An 18,979-nucleotide genomic window follows, 5' to 3' on the forward strand; every position below is an offset into this window, starting at 1 on the left:
TGGTTGGCATTGTTGTAATATTCGCTATTGTAGTGTTGGGCAGTTGGATGTGAACAGCGCGTAGCGTTGCGCAGTTGGACGTGAGCCGCCAGCAGTGGTGGTTGTGGGGAGAGAGATGGCGGAATTTTGAGAGTGGATGATCTGGATGTGTGTCCATCAGCGACAGTAAATTTGTAAGACTAGATGTCATGAACTGATATATATGACTTTTCAACACTATTAAGGTAAATAAATTGTTTGTTCTCTATCAAAATCTTTCATTTGCTAACTATGCCTATCAGTAGTTAGTGACTTCAGTAGTTAGAATCTTTTATTTAGCTGGTAGTATTGGCACTCGCTGTATTGCAGTAGTTCGAGTAACGAAGATTTTTGTGGGGTAAGTGATTCATGAAAGATATAGGTTATTGTTAGTCAGGGCCATTCTTTTGTAGGGATTGTTGAAAGTCAGATTGTGTTGAGCTAAAAATATTGTGTGTCAGTTCATTGATGATCTGAATAAGTAAAGAGAGAAATGTCTGTGCATGTTCAAAGTTGCTAAGCTGTTTGAAAATAAAATAACGTAAGGGGTTTATCAGCACAATCATTCACAATTTTTTCTAAGGGGAGGTTTCATATGTCGACCCTTAGCCGAGGATACCTCACAGTAATCTTCTGACTTTTTCTTGTAGTTTGTGTAATTAGTGTAGTTTTTGTTTATTGCTAGGACGTAATTGTAGAGAGAATCTCCTTTGTAGTCGTAGTCTTTCATTGTTGTACAGTAAAACAGTTGTGACATGCATGTAGATTTGCACCAAGTATTTCGCAACTCCGCTTGCGATTAACTAGATATTATTTTCAGTGCTATGTTAATGTGTTTTCTTATTTTTGCTCTTCAAATTGTGCTTTTCTTGTTATCGTGTGAAATACTGATAATTATGGCGTGTGAAAAACGTAACGCTAGGCTTCAAAGTAAACTGAGAAATGACAGTGAAGACGAGAGTAGTGTGTTAGCGCCACCGTTTAATGAATTAACTAATGTTCAACATTGTAATTTGGTAATTATGCATAGGGATATGGACCAGGTGCAAATAATGGTGTAGACAGTGAAACAATTAGTGAACAGGGAAACATTGCCGATCGATCGGTCGGCAACAGCTCGCCTCAGCAATCCGAAATGACAGGACAAAATTTTGCAAATACTGCAGATTCAGGTTTTGCGTCATTACCCGTTTCTCAAACAAGTCAAGACACATTTTCTGCCTTTCAAAATGCGAATTTTGCCTGTTATGTACTGCTGATAAACACAAAGGAACAAGTTCTAGACACTAATACATTGTTATTGCAATTCATGCAACGAATGGAACAAAATCAGGAACGAACACAGCAACAGTTACACAAGTTAGACACAATGGAACAAAATCTTCAAAAGTTAAACACATTTGAGCAAACGCTTGAACAAACTCGTAAAGATTTAACTGCTGAGTTACTTCAAATCGAATCGAAATCTCAAAAAATCTGTAATGACGTAAAAACACAAATTTATGAACATTTTCAACCTATTTTTTCGCGTCATGTCACTGCATTACAGACTCACGAAGCAGCCATAAAAGAACTGCAAACTATTGTTCATGAAATACACTACACCTTTCAAGCTAAAATTGACTCAGTTGCATCTACATATTGGGTTACGCAACTTGCAAAAACTCAACGAAACTTAAAGGACATGGTACATACGCTTTCAACACAAATGGACACTCTGAAACTTGGTTCAGAAAAACACACTGAGGAAATGAGTTCTTTATCTGAGAAAGTAGCCGAACTTTCGGATCAGTTCACTACCTTATCTACAAAGGTAGATGATGATCTGAATGACACAAGACCGGTAGCCTTCACTGACACAGAAGAGTATGAACAAATTAGAAAATTCAAACAAAATCAAAATCAAATCAACACACAGTACAAAAGAGAAAGCCAGGAAGTACAAGATCAGTTGACATAGGTAATACAAGAATTATATATATCAGAAGACACTCGCGCTCCAATACAGGAAGAGGGACATAGAAATACGGAACAGCCACAAAATAATAACGCAGGGCACTTCGGAAATTATGAAAGAAATTAGCAAGGTACAGCGAATTTTGAGATTGAACCGCCGAAACGAAGTAACAGTGAACGATATGCTACTCGCCGACGTGATGATTTTGACTATAAGCTGTTCATTACTACACGTAAATGGGAAACATTTAAGAATTCTGGCCACGACATTCATCTACAAGCGTGGCTTCATCAATTCTCTCGTTGTTTTCCACTGAACTGGTCATTAGAGCACAGATTAGAATTTATGTGTGGCTACTTAGAGAATGAACCAGCTGTAAGAACGCGATCGGTCATTCACGATTGCCACAGTGAAGGAGAATTTTATCATGCCTTCCTCTCAGCATATTGGTCTCAAGCTACACAAGACCGAGTAAAACATAGTATCATAATGATGAAAAATTTCGAACAATCTGAATTTTACAGTCTTGTGAAACATTTTGAAGACATGTTGCACAAGAATCAGTACCTGTCAAACACATACAGCCCCTCAGAACTCATCCGCATTTGCCTGAACATTTAAGACATATTATTTTGGCAGGACGTTGCAAAGACGACATTGAAGCTTTTCAGGGACTGTTTGTTGCAAGAACTGGAAATTGATACTGACAATCGCGGGACGTGAAAGCAGGAACACAACAATTACAGGTCACATCAGTCACAATTCCGCGATGAAAGAAATAATAACTGGACACGAAACGGCTATTCTTACAACGTAAATCGTGACCAATACAGACACCACCCGTATGACAACCGTTGGTAGAGTAGTAATAATTGCAGGGAAAGATCACCTCTCCCCAGTAATGACTATGACAGAGACAATCAGAGAAACAGACAACATGGGAACCAAAATAATTATTATCAAGGGAAACAGGATAACTTCAGACGAAACGGTCCACCGCGCAGTTACGATTCCGGGAGAAATTCTCCACCACATGACCTTCAAAAAAGGAACCATGGAAACTACCGACATAACGACAGAACTGAATGACATCAGAACTGGCGGGATTCAAACAGGGCAGGGCCCACTCGACAAGGTGAATTTGTAGAAGTTAGGTCACCTAATCCTAATAACGACGTGCGCCAACAAGGAGACAGACAATGTATGACTCGCTCCGCAGGCAGCCACGTGCGCCGGCTGGCTCAGAGAAAAATAACATAGAAGCTAACCTTGAGAAACATTTTAGCATTCCTTACCGACGTATACAACATGATAATTGCTTTGAAGTTGAAATTCTGCGTACTAGGAAGAGTGAAGGATTGTACCACATTTCACATGTAAAACCGTTTATTGAGAGATAATCCGCTTTTTAACTTAGTCTTTGCTGTAAGATTTTTCACTTCACATTACTATTACCCTTTGGCACACTTATAAACTGTTAGCATGCAACAATGATTTAAAGTTAACTATCCAGTCAAGAACCTAGGGAACTTATTAATTACGAAATCATTGTTATAGTGAACAGACGACACAGTGTTATTGTGTGTGTACATTCTTGCTTGTTCATTGCACTATTACGTAACGATTATAAGGCTCACATACTTATAACATATACCGGTACTGCTAATGAGATTTTAATGCAACATTTTGATTTACTTCAAAATACATTCTGGATTTAAAGTAATTCCTGACAGTGGTTAGTTTATTTGACTGCTACACGATTATATCACGACGCTACTAATGAGTGACACAATTTACATTGCTTCTTTTGCGGTGTATCTGTTTTATATCTGCACACTTTTTCAGAATTCTTCTGGAAAGGAAAACATGTTTTAGTAGTAACTTTTGTGGTATAGCTACAATGAGACAGCCTTTTTCGTAGCACAACAATACATTACAGTATAGTACTTTCTTGATCACGGTACTGTATGTAATAACTACGATATCTATACGCATAGCATTTCGCTTTTGTTCATTACGAGGTAAGTACATTGACGTCTACAGAATTTTGCTTACAGACGACGGTAATTACGACACTTGGCACATTTTTTTACCCTTAAGTAATGACAGAGATTATCTTGCATCAAGACGCACAGTTTAGCGCTACAGTACACGTATTTTAGTGATTAATTTTCTACTTAAAACATTTATTTTTAAAGATTTTTGAATTACAAAGATACAAAGGTTTTCCGTGATACATTTCATTCCATTGCTGTAATCTGTAACACCTGAGGGTATAATTACATTAATCCTCAGGGGGTACACGCCTACTTTGTGTACTAAGTGTGTAGTGAGCGCTATGAGCCCTAGCTAATATGGTATTTGCTTATACAACTTTACACATCGGTACGATATTTCTGTAACACAGAATTACACAGCTATCTGATCATTTAACTGAGAGAGACAAAATTTTTTTTTACTACATCAGTGACACGTTTACGCAATTACACAGTTGCATAACTTCACACTTATTAAATTGTATTTTGTCTGTACTTTGTGAACTATTCATATTTTTTTGGAACCGTTGTGATACTATGAGAGCTTTGAATGATGTATTTGGTATGCGATCATGATTTTAAAGTACGTTTGAGGTAGATGACACTATTGAAATTAGCAGAGAATTTTTTTTTTTTTTAGGTTTTGAGATTATTGCAGAAAGCTACGACGTATTTGACATTTGGCTGAGGTTTTATGATGTTATTATTACGATGACGATGTGTATTATGCTGTTGAGGTATGTTTATGATCAATAAGAAGATGCTACCGTATATGAGGAATGTGATTACGTGTTTATATGTCTATGAATAATGAATAGAAGTTAGGGACTCTGGTTTGTGAAAAAGGATGTTGGAAACCAAGAATCGTACTTTAAGAGTTATGACTTGTGTGTCCATGCGTGAATGTATCACAACATTGCTATTCATAAGATTTCGTTTCTACATATTTCTACTGTAATGTTTCGATCTGTGAAATATTTCTATATGAGACTGTCACTGTAGCAGAAGCTGCTGTAGTAAATATTTCGCTAAGAAAGCTAAGTGACCTTGACATAATGCACTGTGGGTGCCCAGCTCTGCCAGCCGCCTGGAGAGAGGCCATTAACCACGCTATTGACATTCCTTTGTAGAAACCATTTCAAATAAGACACGCTCATACTCGAAACATATTATTACTTTCTGATATTTACTGAAATGCCTAATGAAATGATGAGAAATATTTTATGTCTATACACCTGATTATGACTACTGTCTTTCTAGTTAAGAGATTTTTTTACTGCCTTATGAAATGCTATATGGCTAGTGAATGATGTTTCATGCTTTGCTTTGTATATATATATATTTGCCTATTTTGTTTAATATCTAATTTCTAGCTCCACTGCAGCATTGGTTAAAATAAAATTTAATAGATGTACTAATGTAAATATTTTCCGTCTACAGATCCATTAAACAATAATTTTATGATCTACTTTCTTAAAAAAAGGGAACACAAATAGACATTTCACTTCACAGGAGTGCATAAATAATTTTTAAAGATTTGGTAACTTGTCTGCTAGAGTAAGTTATTGTGATGCATCACTCTAGTGTTAAGATGTGACATAGGAATAAGACATGGCCATCTTTACTGTAATATTTTTTCTGCTTGAGCTATGTCATATTTAGGTATAAGTTATTGCATTTGCTGCTGCTGTTTGCCAGGCATAGTGCTACTGATTTCACTTTGTATTACTCTGTTAAGCCAGTTTTACAACTGATTTATTTTTCTTGTTGCTGCACATTGGCTCATAATAGTTGTAATGTTGCATTTGCTTTGCTTAATTTATATTCATTGCTACTGGCTTTGCCAATTTGCATTTTTTTGTCATTGCTGTTTGTGTTAATTGTTTTCTGCTGCTGCATTGCCTTGTCATCTGAGCTCAGTAGATTTAAGTTAGCTTAAGAGGGGGTAGGCTATATAAGAGAATGAGTCGCGATGAACTGGAAAAAATGCATTGAGAAGTTATATGAAAAAAGTTTTTTTTTAAAAAAAAAGAGTACTGTACAACGAAGAATAATTACTTTGGAAGAGGATATGAATAGATTACAGAAAGGAGGTATAGATAGGACTTTTCGGGAATAATGATGAACAAAGGGAGATCTGCAAGAAGTAAAGAAAGTTTTGTTTGCAAAATACCACAGTAAAACAAACCCTGTCCTTTCCTTTTGTGTTATTCCGCTATGTGTTTGTGTACCCTTGTGTATTTGTGTTCTTCCTGTCTTTATGTGTTTATCTGATAAGAGTTATGTTGTAGAATTTTTTTAAATAATGTGTTATTTACTTTGTAAAGATGTTTAGACATTATTTATTCTGTTCTGTTTTAATACTCATGTGTGAAATTAATGTTACAAAAACTATTCTCATTATTTTATTTATTTATTTATGTCAGAATTCCTGTAACACCGATGTAGAGGTTTATTTCTATTCTTTTGTAAAGCCCGTATTACTAGAAATGTTACCTGTACTATTATGTTCTTTAATGATGTATTTTGTACCTTTGTAATTGTATTCTTATGTTGTAAATTTATTATTGTATAGACACCAGTTGTTCAAATTAAGTTTCATTTCACTGCACATGTTTCTGTTGGTCATAGTATATGCACAATATGTGAGAAGTTGGGACTGTTAGTGTTTGCACGTGTGTTAATAAGTCAGCAATGGACTGGTTAACAGCGTTGCTGGTTCTAAGGACAATTCGAAAAATTTTGTGAGTGCACAAGTGGTGGTTTATGGACTTGCTATATTGTCCGCAGGACTCTTCGATGGTGATTGTGCACCTGCACAGTCGCAACAGATGGCTGCTGGCCGTCTCTCCAAGGACTGCAGTGGGTCTGTACCTTTGATGGCCCACCAATACCATAATCTCTACCAGAACTACCGTGAGTCTGCTCTGTGATGACCTACCTACCAATTTTCTTCAACTTCGACTGACTCTGCTGTGGGTTTGTTCTGTTGTGGCCCATTACCTGTCTGCATGTCAAGAGTCAGCATTATATTTCTGTTGGAAGGACAACACCACTTCTTTAAAACTGCATGGAAATCCACTACTTCCGTGTGCATTTTCTTTTACCGCTCAGACTTTGTGTATAAAATTGTAATCAATACTGTGATGAATTATCAGGACTGTCATTATGGACTGTGAGAAAATTTTAGCTTTTGACCAACATTGTATCGATAAGTGTGTGCATTTGATATATTTGTTAGCGTTAATATAAATTTTTTTTAACAAATATGTGTTGTCCAGCGCCCAAAACAATTTCTAAAATTTTTGGTGGAGAGCATGGGATCTATGTAAGTAGGCTGTTTAGGTTTTTATATTGGTAACGTCACGTAGCGCTCTGTATGAAAATCATTGGCTGTGCTGCGTGCAGTCTGTGGCTGGTTGGCATTGTTGTAATATTCGCTATTGTAGTGTTGGGCAGTTGGATGTGAACTGCGAGTAGCGTTGCGCAGTTGGACGTGAGCCGTCAGCAGTGGTGGTTGTGAGGAGAGAGATGGCGGAATTTTGAGAGTTGATGATCTGGACGTGTGTCCATCAGGGACAGTAAATTTGTAAGACTGGATGACTTTTCAACACTATTAAGGTAAATACATTGTTTGTTCTCTATCAAAATCTTTCATTTGCTAACTATGCCTATCAGTAGTTAGTGACTTCAGTAGCTAGAATCTTTTATTTAGCTGGCAGTATTGGCGCTCGCTGTATTGCAGTAGTTCGAGTAACGAAGATTTTTGTGAGGTAAGTAATTCATGAAAGGTATAGGTTATTGTTGTCCGCAGCTCGTGGTCTCGCGGTAGCGTTCTCGCTTCCCGAGCACGGGGTCCCGGGTTCGATTCCCGGCGGGTTCAGGGATTTTTCCTGCCTCGAGATGACTGGGTGTTGTTGTGTCGTCTTCATCATCATCATTCATCCCCATTACGGTCGGAGGAAGGCAATGGCAAACCACCTCCCCTAGAACCTTTCCTAGTAAGGCGGCGCGGGTGTCCCGCGTCGCTCCCCTACGCTCTGTAAAGAAGTACGGACTCATCATCATCATCATCGTAGGTTATTGTTAGTCAGGGCCATTCTTTTACCATGCTAAAATATTCTCCGCCTCGCATCCTCAAAGCCCGCAGTGGCTACTAACCCCACTACCCCTCAGCTTAACGACCAGCTTTACTCAGATCACGGCCGAATTCACCAATATCAATTACAATTAGGCAATTATTATTGTCTCTCTAAGTATTTTTGTTTGTTACGGAGCAGGAAAACTACTCTAAAGAACCTTAGTTGTCGTTTTTTGATTCGGCTGTCAGTTTCCCGATGCATAATATAATCCGCTGAGAAACGCGGGCTGCAAGAATACTTGATTAGGGACGCATGCGGCACGCGCGCTTGTGTTTGAAGGTCTGTGCTGTAGCACATATTCAGTGTATTATGCTGTAGACATATTTTCATGTACTCAGATCATTAAAAAAAAAGAAGAGTAGGAGGCTTACACTGTAGATTATGTAAAGTACATTATTGAGCTTATTTATAATCCACTACTACATACTTCTTCTGGGGCTCAATGTCTAATATTTCTATCAGCTATTGTTTAAATAACAACGTAGTTTGTGCTGCTACTTCTTGCTCGATAACTCTTACTAAGCGGAATCAAAATGCATTCTTCTCTTTGCGCATTCCAATTAAAGATATCCCACAGCGTTTGTTTTATGCTCAATATTTCATAGTTCGAAAATAATACTGTTTCTTTTGATGTGAATTCAAATGCTGCAGCCTCAGTTAAAACTGTTGAAGCACCTTTCTGTCAAAACAGTTGCAAGAGTTTTCAGTTAACTGAATCAAAATAGCCCCTGTTCTCTGTCGCATATTACTGCAGTTTTTCAATATGTGCAGCGTCTGTATAGTGTTAGTTTCTTAACGCACGATTATCTAATAATGTCAGTAAAATCACGCTTCTCTTTGCGATATCATCTTTTGAGACCGTTTCTCCTTCCTGTATGTCTCTCGCAATGTTATTATTAGTTACTAATCTCTCTTATGATATTAAGTCTAAGTTTTTAATAAACATCACAGTATTTAGTAGATTAAATAAGTGACATTGTGTAGTGTCTTTTTGTGTTTCAACTACCATCGATCACATTTGTTTAATTTATTAAGTTTGAAATACGGGTGAAATTTATTATTTATATGTTATAATGAAATCGTTTGTTTACTGTGCGACAAGGATGTAAAAATGCTTTCTTACTTTCACTACACTGATGAACATGGATCCACGATATGCTGGAAAGAACCTTGTTTGTAGCCACTGTGGAAAACCTAGTACTCACTTATCATTGCAAAAGAACCGTTCTGAAGTGTACTGTACTCACCGTAGACCTTTCAATGGCCAGCGACTTAAGCATGAAGCGAGTTGAATTTCACGAGCAGGGAACAGTTGTAGTTTTCAATCTGATCTCAAGGAAATATGAGTAAGTACGAAATAAAGAAATAAGAGCACGATTAATTATAATATGCCATAGTAATATAAAGCACATTTTTCATAAGAAAATTAATTTACAGCAAATAAATGGTCGATAAAATCAAAACGATATACGATAGCATGCTGAAAAGTGATGCCCCAAATTTTTTTATACGCAAACTCTTACAGCTGTTTAAACAAAACGAACGTTACTAAAATTCTACATCTTTATTCTACACGTTTACATATTTACTTCTCAACATATTCATTCTGATGATAACTAATTTCTCCGGACGAGAGACCAGATCGTTGATACTGTCACTGTGGAATTTTTGAGTTTGTTGACAGAGCCACAACCTCACCTCTGTTTGCTCCACTTCATCACTATCAAAGTGAAGCCCTCCAACATGTTCTATAAGTTTTGGAAACAGATGAAAATCAACACAAGGCGTCGGATTGTTGCAGACGTCGCAGCGCTCCTATGTGGTCTGGCATTGTGATGCTGAAGTATAGGGTGCTATATGTGTGGACGAACTCTTCGAATTCGAAATTCGGATACAGCACAATGTTTCTCTGGCAGAGATATACTTACATTATACGTCTCCACGTTACACGCTACAGTTCGGACCTTTCTACGGCAGAGGACTGCAAACACGTAGACATGAAGAATAAAGATATTGGTGATGTTTGTTTTATTTAAAATGCCTTAAGGGTTTTCACCTACAAGGTTTAGAGCCATTACTTTTCAGCAGGCCCTCGCACTTCCTGAAATAAAATAAAAAAACAAAAGTTCACGACTTACAATGTGCTCGCAAAATTGCAATTGAGACGCAAAATTATTGATCATAAAGTGTGTTAATTCTGGTGGTCAAGAACTGAAATGTGGCCCAGAAGCTCAAACTGCTTCCCATTAATCGTCAACACTGCCTGATCCGTAGAAATCTTCGACTAATGTTACTTTAATATTTACTGTGACCATCAACTTAGTGCACAACCCTAGTACGCTATAATTTTTATTTTTATTTAATGATTCAATGCATCTCGTCGGTATTTATGCCAGATCAACATAATTTGACTGCAGTAGCCTACCTGTTAGCGAAATCGCCGTTTCGAAGTCCACAGGTTCATCTAGCGGCTTCCCTTCCTCCGCCTCTGAAATCGAGAAAAACACATTAGCTTCGACCACTCTCAGTATTCTCAACGAAAAGCAATGAACAATTGTATTTCTTTGGTGAAACATACGCAATTTGGTGTCAAACATGTGATGCACACTTTGCCTTCCATCTCAGAACTTACTCTCAGTGAAAGTAGTCAAGCTTTGATTATTTAAATATGTTAAAACGTAAAAAAAATGCGGAATAAGCTGTAGCCAATCAGATGGACGGCTTCAGCGAAGGGAATTGCAGTAGTCAGTTGAGCGACAATGTTCGGCACGCGGGAGACGCGGCTGGAGACGGGCAGACGGACAGTTCTGGTGGAGACGCGAAAGCGGACAGTTCGGCTGGAGACACCAAAGTGGACAATTCTGGTCTAAACGCCAAAGAGTACAGTTCGGATTGAGGTGCGAAAGCGGACAGTCGGTCTTTAGGTAGCTAGGAAGTGAAACGACTTAGAAAATTTCGCGTTGTGAGGTATCGCGGGACTGACTCTGAGCGGTGAGCAGCCACACCCTGGTGTGAACTTTTAACTTTTTGCGTAGATGAGACCGTGAATGACCGAACTCTGTTAAATGGATACGCGCTGGAGTGTAACAGTAACTCTAAATACGACCACTTTCGCTATTAGTTTGCTTTCTGAATAAACATTATTCTAACCAAATCGCAACTATGTAGCCTACATCATTTATGGGTCGTTAATTTAGCTCCCGATAATATTATGACTGTTATTATATTAACTTTTTTTGTTTCATACAATTTCACAAGCTTGCCATCAGCCGGACAATTTAACCAAAGGGTCACAAACGTCTAATTTAGGGCGTGTAATGTGACAATTGCGTTTCAACCCCTAGACGAGTTTGAACCAAGACATTTCGACGAAGAGGAACCGCATGTGAAATGTTGAAATGTGTGTAAAATATTACGGGACTTAACTGCTAAGGTCATCAGTCCCTAAGCTTACACACTACTTAACCTAAAGTATTCTAAGGACAAACACACACACACACACACACACACACACACACACACATGCTCGAGGGAGGACTCGAGGACTCTCCGCCGGGACCAGCCGCACAGTCCATGGCTGCAGCGCCTTAGAGCGCTCGGCTAATCCCGCGCAGCGAACCGCATGTGAGCCCGAACATCTTTGGGATGTTAGCTCGCAAGGTGACAAAAGTCTAGGATTTTTTAGTGCGACCTAGTGCAGCAACTCGGCGTGACATTGACTGAAAAAGTCACTGGAAGTCACTTGCTGCCCCTATATCCGTCCAAAGTTGCGAAAGCGTTTCCAGTGCAGGATTTTGTGCACGAAGTAACCTCTCAATTATGTCGCACAAATGTTCGATGGGGCTCATGCCGAGAGATCTGGGTGGCTAAATAATTTGCCCTATTTGTCCAGAATCTTAATCAAACCAATAGCTAACAATTACGGGCCGGTGACATGGCGCATTGCCAACCATAAAATTTCCATCGTTGTTTGGGAACATCATGAATGACTGCAAATGGTCTCCAAGTAGCTGAACACAATTATTTCCAGTCAATAATCGGTTCAGTTAGACCAGAGGAACGAATCCATTCCATGTAAGCACAGCTCACCCCATTATGGAGCCAGTTTGCACAGTTTCAGTCCATGGCTTCGTATGGTCTCCGCCACACTTGAACCTTACCATCAGCTCTTACCAACTGAAATAACGACTCATTTGACCAGGCTACGGTTTTCCAGTAATCTGGGGTCCAACCGATATGGTCACGAGCCCAGAGCAGGCACTGCAGGCCATGTCGTGCTGTTAGCGAAGGCATTCGCGTCGGTCGTCTGCTGCCATAGCCCATTAAAGTCAAATTTCGCCGCACTGTACTAATGGATACGTTCGTCGTACGTCCCGTATTTAGTTATCTGGTTATGTTACCCAGTGTTGCTTGCCTGTTAGCAGTGACAACTCTACATAAACTCCGCTGTACTCGGTCGCTAAGTGAAGGCCGTGGTGAGAGGTAATGCATGAAATTTGCTATTCTCGGTACATCTTGACACTGCGATTCTTGGAATATTGAATTTGGTATTGATAACCGAAATGGAATGTGCCTTGCTCCTTGCTCCAACTACCATTCCACATTCATAGTCTTTTAATTCCCGTCATACGGACATAATCACGTCGGAAACCTTTTCACATGAGTCGCCTGAGTAAAAATGACAACTCTGCCAATCTACTTCCCTGTTATGCCTTGTGCACGATATACTACCACCATCTTTATATGTGTATATCGCTATCCCATGACTTTTATCACCTTAGTGTGTATCAAGCTGCAGTTGTAGAGGACGATGTTGTGAATTTTCTGACGTAGGCCTACACAAGTTTCTTTTAACGTTCGCAGATGGCGAAATGTAACTCCGACTTTTTTTACTGGATCTATAAACTCTTTCCTTAGCACTGGGAAGAGGCTCGAAAGACGACTTGGACACGTTATGTGAGGAACTGTATCATATAGTAAGAAGAAAACAGCGCCGCAAAGCACTGTCCAGCCATCAGCAGAAGCGTTGTAGTTCGTACAAACGCGTGTCTCAATGTACCAAATGTGAACACATTCTGTAATGGTATACATCTAAGGAGCCTATAGCCGATACAGTTTTTCTCCTTTTGTTACTTTGTTTTATTCATTATATGTAGTAGTAAATGTAATTAAAAGTAAATATTACAAAATACCCTTATCTTAACATAAACTTTACAGTGAATCTTTACGTATATTCGCCGTAAGAGATCCCTTTCGACAATCGAAACTGATCTATCGAGGGTTAGTGTCGATGACAAGGAGGAGACGATTGTTGACGTGTAAACAGTCGGCAAGCGATGTCGAAGGGATCGCTGTGTCAAAAATCTACGGATATCAGTCACTGAATGCTGGTCCCTATTTTAACTGGTCCAGATGCGGGAATCTTTCTACACGTCGGTCAGTGGGCCTGAAGATAGCGTAATGTAGCGCCGAAACTGATAGCTCGAAGAAAATAATAATAGAACATTTAGACAGCTGAAATGTTTTTGGAATCTACATTCCAATTCGTAAATATTTCAGTGTTCCGTGTTTCAGATTTTGCACGCTCTGGAACTGAAATCCAGCATCATCAAAGTCCGGTAGACAGCTGCGGCGTAAGGAGAGTCGTATCACTATCTGTAACAAATATTTAACTCGTGTGGAGACAATACATTCAACGTAGAATCGTCAAATGCCACCATTGCACCTCATCGTCTACACACTGACACGAAATCCTCCTGCGAGGTGAGATGCATTCAACTCTGACACCTAGTGTGCACGTCTTTGGGCGTATTACTTGAGTTGCATGGGTTTGAACGCGTCGCTGCACTTCGAGTGAAGCGTTTTTGGACAGAGGCATACTTGTTACTCAGCAACATTGGTGCTGCATACGCGGGGGGAACTATATCTAATTTCAGAGAATGATATTTATTTTATTTTCTTGATGCTCTGTTTGTATGCTTGAATAATGATACAGGACAAGTGCACGAGGTGTTTCTTGTTTTTGAGGTGGACAGTAAATTTCATTCTTTTTAACTCAAAACATGACAGTGTAATTAATGAAAGTTGGTTAACGCAAAACATGGACTTTTGCTCCGAGAAGTACAGACGAAATTCAGCGTAAAGTGTTGTTTATTCCCAGTTGCTTTATAGCATGTATCAGTACTGAAGATCCACATTTTAAACTTTTCTTATGACATTAATAATAATGTCCACACGCACCGTACCTGAGTCACGTGATCTCATTGTCATCTTTGAGAAACCTCTTTACGACCTGAAATCATTGACCCTGTTTAGACCGCTTCTACATAAGAAGCAAAAAAACTCAGACGGAATTGCTGAAAGTAGCTATTTATAGTCAAGTACAATTTAAAATCACTTCCCTTCACTGAGCGAAATCCCATCAAGATGGAGAACTATCAGAGATTTGGAACGGGTGAAGAGGTATAAAGTAACAAGCGATGAAATCATAGAAAGTTAATCTGTTATCACTATACTGCTTAATGCTTTTCATGCTTATGCCAGCCAAATTGAACCGAGTAAATTACAAAGAAAGCTGCAATCACGAAGAAAACCTGAAAGCTACTGTGTCCTCAGTTATACTAAATATCTCCTATTTATATGCTACTAGTAGCTTAATATTTTCTTAATCACAATGGTGTTTTTGAAAGAAAATATTTACCCACGTCTCTAGACATTGACAACTGTTTACAGCAAATTACTACTTGCACTGCAGCTTTGTAACATGAAGACTGCCAGTTGCCAAGTTGTTGACTGAATCTAGATAGTCAGATAATTTCTAGAAAGAGTGACTATTTCGATATGTTTTTAATTTCCTTTTGAATTGATAGGGACTCACAGTTACTTGGTTAATGTTAGACAGGACATTATTCAACGTTATTACAGGAAAATAGGTTGGAAGAAGAAGTTAAGATATGAGTAGAAAACAATACAGAAAAAACGAAGGAGTATTTGAAAGCAGCGCAGTCTAAATCAAAATTAAATAAAGCCCTAGCACCAAGAAATATAAGAATGGAACTTCTAAAGTAAGGGGGAACTGTAGTGATAAGATATCTACAGAAACTTTTTGTGAGAATAGAGGTGAGACAAGATCCACCTATAGAGGGGAATTTGTCATATATCTCCTCCATATATAAAACAGAAGGTGACAAGAGATTATCCATAGCTTATAGAGAGATACGTGCTACCCCAAAAACACGTAGCCTATTTCCAGTATTTTGAGGAAGAAAATAGACAAGTATGTGTCCCCTTTAAGTGAAGAGACAAATGGTTTTAGGCAGGAACGATCATGTCGTGATAACACTCACTGTATTAAACAATTATTGGAAAAAATGTAGAAATAGAAATAAAACAATATACATGACCTTTGTGAACCTACAGAGAGCTTAAGACAATTTCTCTAGCTCAAAATAATCGAAAGCAATAGAAGAGTTAACTTGAGAGAAAAAAATTGACTGACAAGGTTGAAAAGTTACATAAGAACACAAATATAACGATAAAATGGAAATCAAGGTTATCACAAGTATTTTGCTTGAAAATAGTATAAAACAGTCTTGTGGAATGTCACCTATTCTGACATTTATTAGGAACAGGAGCTGGATGACTGGTACAGAAAATGCTCAGGCTTGGGAATAAAGACTGATGACAATACTATTCACCATCTTTTATTTGTTGTATCGCCAGGCAATGTCCTCTCATCATGAATGATATGTAATACATACCGTGGAAGCTTAAAAAGGATTACAGTCTGGACAAGACGGATTTAATTGTATGGGACAATATTTGGTGAAAATTAAAACAGAGGAAGGAGAAATAAAATTCTGTTGAAGCTACAAATATTGGGGAACAATAATAGCCAATTTCCGTACATTGACATGGATATTAGTTCCAGAACAGCAATGGGGACAAGAACTACTAAAGATTGCAGGGGAACATATGGAATAATAATACGTGGATTGACGCTAAGAAAGGTAATTTCACAGATGCAACTGAGATGTGGCCTTGAACAAGGAAAGTTGTGAAAAAAACAGAACTGTGGAAATTGACTACAGGAGAAAATGTCTGCAGTTAATGAGGCAAGATAAGATACGAAATGAGGAGTTATGAAAGCAACTTGCTGCATAGCAAAAACTTAAGAGAACAGAGCGCTTCACTGGTACGGGCGCGGGCAGAGAATGCCCAACCATAGGTGTTTAGAGAAGCTTTTAAACTGCAAGCTGCCTGATAGAGGAAGGAGAGAAATACCAGCGCTAACACTGGGGAAATACATACAGCAGGCAATATTGCACAGAAATCAGGCACCGGTTGACTGGAATGAAAGAAGCCTGTGGACATCTAAAACGGCTAACGGCCGGAAATGGCGAAGAAGTTCTCAGATGGGACGTTGTTGAGCATCTTCCCTCCTGAGTCCAAAACTCCTCCGTATACCTTAGACAAGGAGGAAAAAATTCTACATGAAAATTAGTATTACGTCTTGTATTGCCGTTGGTGGGGAGGTTTGCGTGCCTCAGCGATACAGATGGCCGTACCGTAGGTGCAACCACAACGGAGGGGTATCTGTTGAGGGGCCAGACAAACACTTGGTTCCTGAAGAGGGGCAGCAGCCTTTTCAGTAGTTGCAGGGGCAACGGTCTGGATGATTGACTGATCTGGCCTTGTAACACTAACCAAAACAGCCTCGCTGTGCTGGTACTGCGAACGGTTGAAAGCAAGGGGAAACTACAGCCATAATTTTTTCCCGAGGGCATGCAGCTTTACTGTATGGTTAATGATGATGGCGTCCTGTTGGGTAAAATATTCCGGAGGTAAAATAGCCCCCCATTCGGACTCCGGGCGGGGACTACTCAGGAGCCGGTTGCGGTGGTCTAGCGGTTCTAGGCGCGCAGTCCGGAACCGCGCGACTGCTACAGTCGCAGGTTCGAATCCTGCCTCGGGCATGGGTGTGTGATGTCATTAGGTTACTTAGGTTTAAGTAGTTCTAAGTTGGACTGATGACCACAGATGTTAAGTACCATAGTGCTCAGAGCCATTTGAACCATTTGACTACTCAGGAGAACGTCGTTATCAGGAGAAAGAAAACTTGCGTTCTACGGATCGGAGCGTGGAATGTCAGATCCCTTAATCGGGCAGGTAGGTTAGAAAATTTAGAAAGGGAAATGGATAGGTTAAAATTATATATAGTTGTAATTAGTGAAGTTCGGTGGCAGGAGGAACAAGATTTTTGGTCAGGCGAATACAGGGTTATAAATACAAAGTCAAATAGGGGTAATGCAGGAGTAGGTTTAATAATGAATAAAAAAATAGGAATGCGGGTAAGCTACTACAAACATCTTAGTGAACGCATTATTGCGGCCAAGATTGAAACGAAGCCCACGCCTACTACAGTAGTACAAGTTTATATGCCAACTAGCTCTGCAGATGACGTAGAAACTGAAGAAATGTATGACTAAATAAAAGAAATTATTCAGATAGTGAAGGGAGACGAAAATTTAATAGTCATGGGTGACTGGAATGCGGTAGTAGGAAAAGGGAGAGAAGGAAACATAGTAGGTGAATATGGATTGGGGCTAAGAAATGAAAGAGGAAGCCGCCTGGTAGAATTTTGCACACAGCACAAATTAATCATAGCTAACACTTGGTTCAAGAATCATAAAAGAAGGTTGTATACATGGAAGAAGCCTGGAGATACTGACAGATTTCAGATAGATTATACAATGGTAAGACAGAGATTCAGGAACCAGGTTTTAAATTGTAAGACATTTCCAGGGGCAGATGTGGACTCTGACCACAATCTATTGGTTATGAACTGTACATTAAAACTGATGAAACTGCAAAAAGGTGGGAATTTAAGGAGATGGGACCTGGATAAACTGACTAAACCAGAGGTTGTACAGAGTTTCAGGGAGAGCGTAAGGGAACAAGTGGCAGGAATGGGGGAAAGAAATACAGTAGAAGAAGAATGGGTAGCTATGAGGGATGAAGTAGTGAAGGTAGCAGAGGATCAAGTACGTAAAAAGACGAGGGCTAGTAGAAATCCTTGGGTAACAGAAGAAATATTGAATTTAATTGATGAAAGGAGAAAATGTAAAAAAGCAGTAAATGAAGCAGGCAAAAAGGAATACAAACGTCTCAAAAATGAGATCGACAGGAAGTGCAAAATGGCTAAGCAGGGATGGCTACAGGACAAATGTAAGGATGTAGAAGCTTATCTCACTAGGGGAAAGATAGATATTGCCTACAGGAAAATAAAAGAGACCTTTGGAGAAAAGAGAACCACTTGTATGAATATTAAGAGCTCAGATGGAAACCCAGTTCTAAGCAAAGAAGGGAAAGCAGAAAGGTGGAAGGAGTATACAGAGGGTCTATACAAGCGCGATGTACTTGAGGACAATATTATGGAAATGGAGGGGGATGTAGATGAAGATGAAATGGGATATATGATACTGCGTGAAGAGTTTGACAGAGCACTGAAAGACGTGAGTCGAAACAAGGCCCCGGGAGTAGACAACATTCAATTAGAACTACTGACGGCCTTGGGAGAGCAGTCGTGAGAAAACTCTTCCATCTTGTGAGCAAGATGTATGAGACAGGCGAAATACCCTCAGACTTCAAGAAGAATATAATAATTCCAATCCCAAAGAAAGCAGGTGTTGACAGGTGTGAAAATTACCGAACTATCAGTTTAATAAGTCACGGCAGCAAAATACTAACGCGGATTCTTTACAGACGAATGGAAAAACTAGTAGAAGCCGACCTTGGGGAAGATCAGTTTGGATTCCGTAGAAATA

The 18,979-nt window shown here is 39.1% G+C and overlaps 1 protein-coding gene across 1 annotated transcript in view; it reads right to left on the bottom strand.

Annotated features, from left to right (window-relative positions):
* The window catches only part of LOC126259746 (synaptic vesicle glycoprotein 2C-like), a 158,864-nt gene that overhangs the window by 112,388 nt on the left and 27,497 nt on the right, over positions 1 to 18,979 (bottom strand). Inside the window, exon 2 of the mRNA XM_049956736.1 lies at positions 10,579 to 10,641. Coding sequence (XP_049812693.1) covers positions 10,579 to 10,641 — 63 coding nt within the window. The remainder of the gene's footprint in view (positions 1 to 10,578; positions 10,642 to 18,979) is intronic.

This window comes from Schistocerca nitens, chromosome 5 (assembly GCF_023898315.1).
Source record: "Schistocerca nitens isolate TAMUIC-IGC-003100 chromosome 5, iqSchNite1.1, whole genome shotgun sequence".
NCBI lineage: Eukaryota > Metazoa > Arthropoda > Insecta > Orthoptera > Acrididae > Schistocerca > Schistocerca nitens.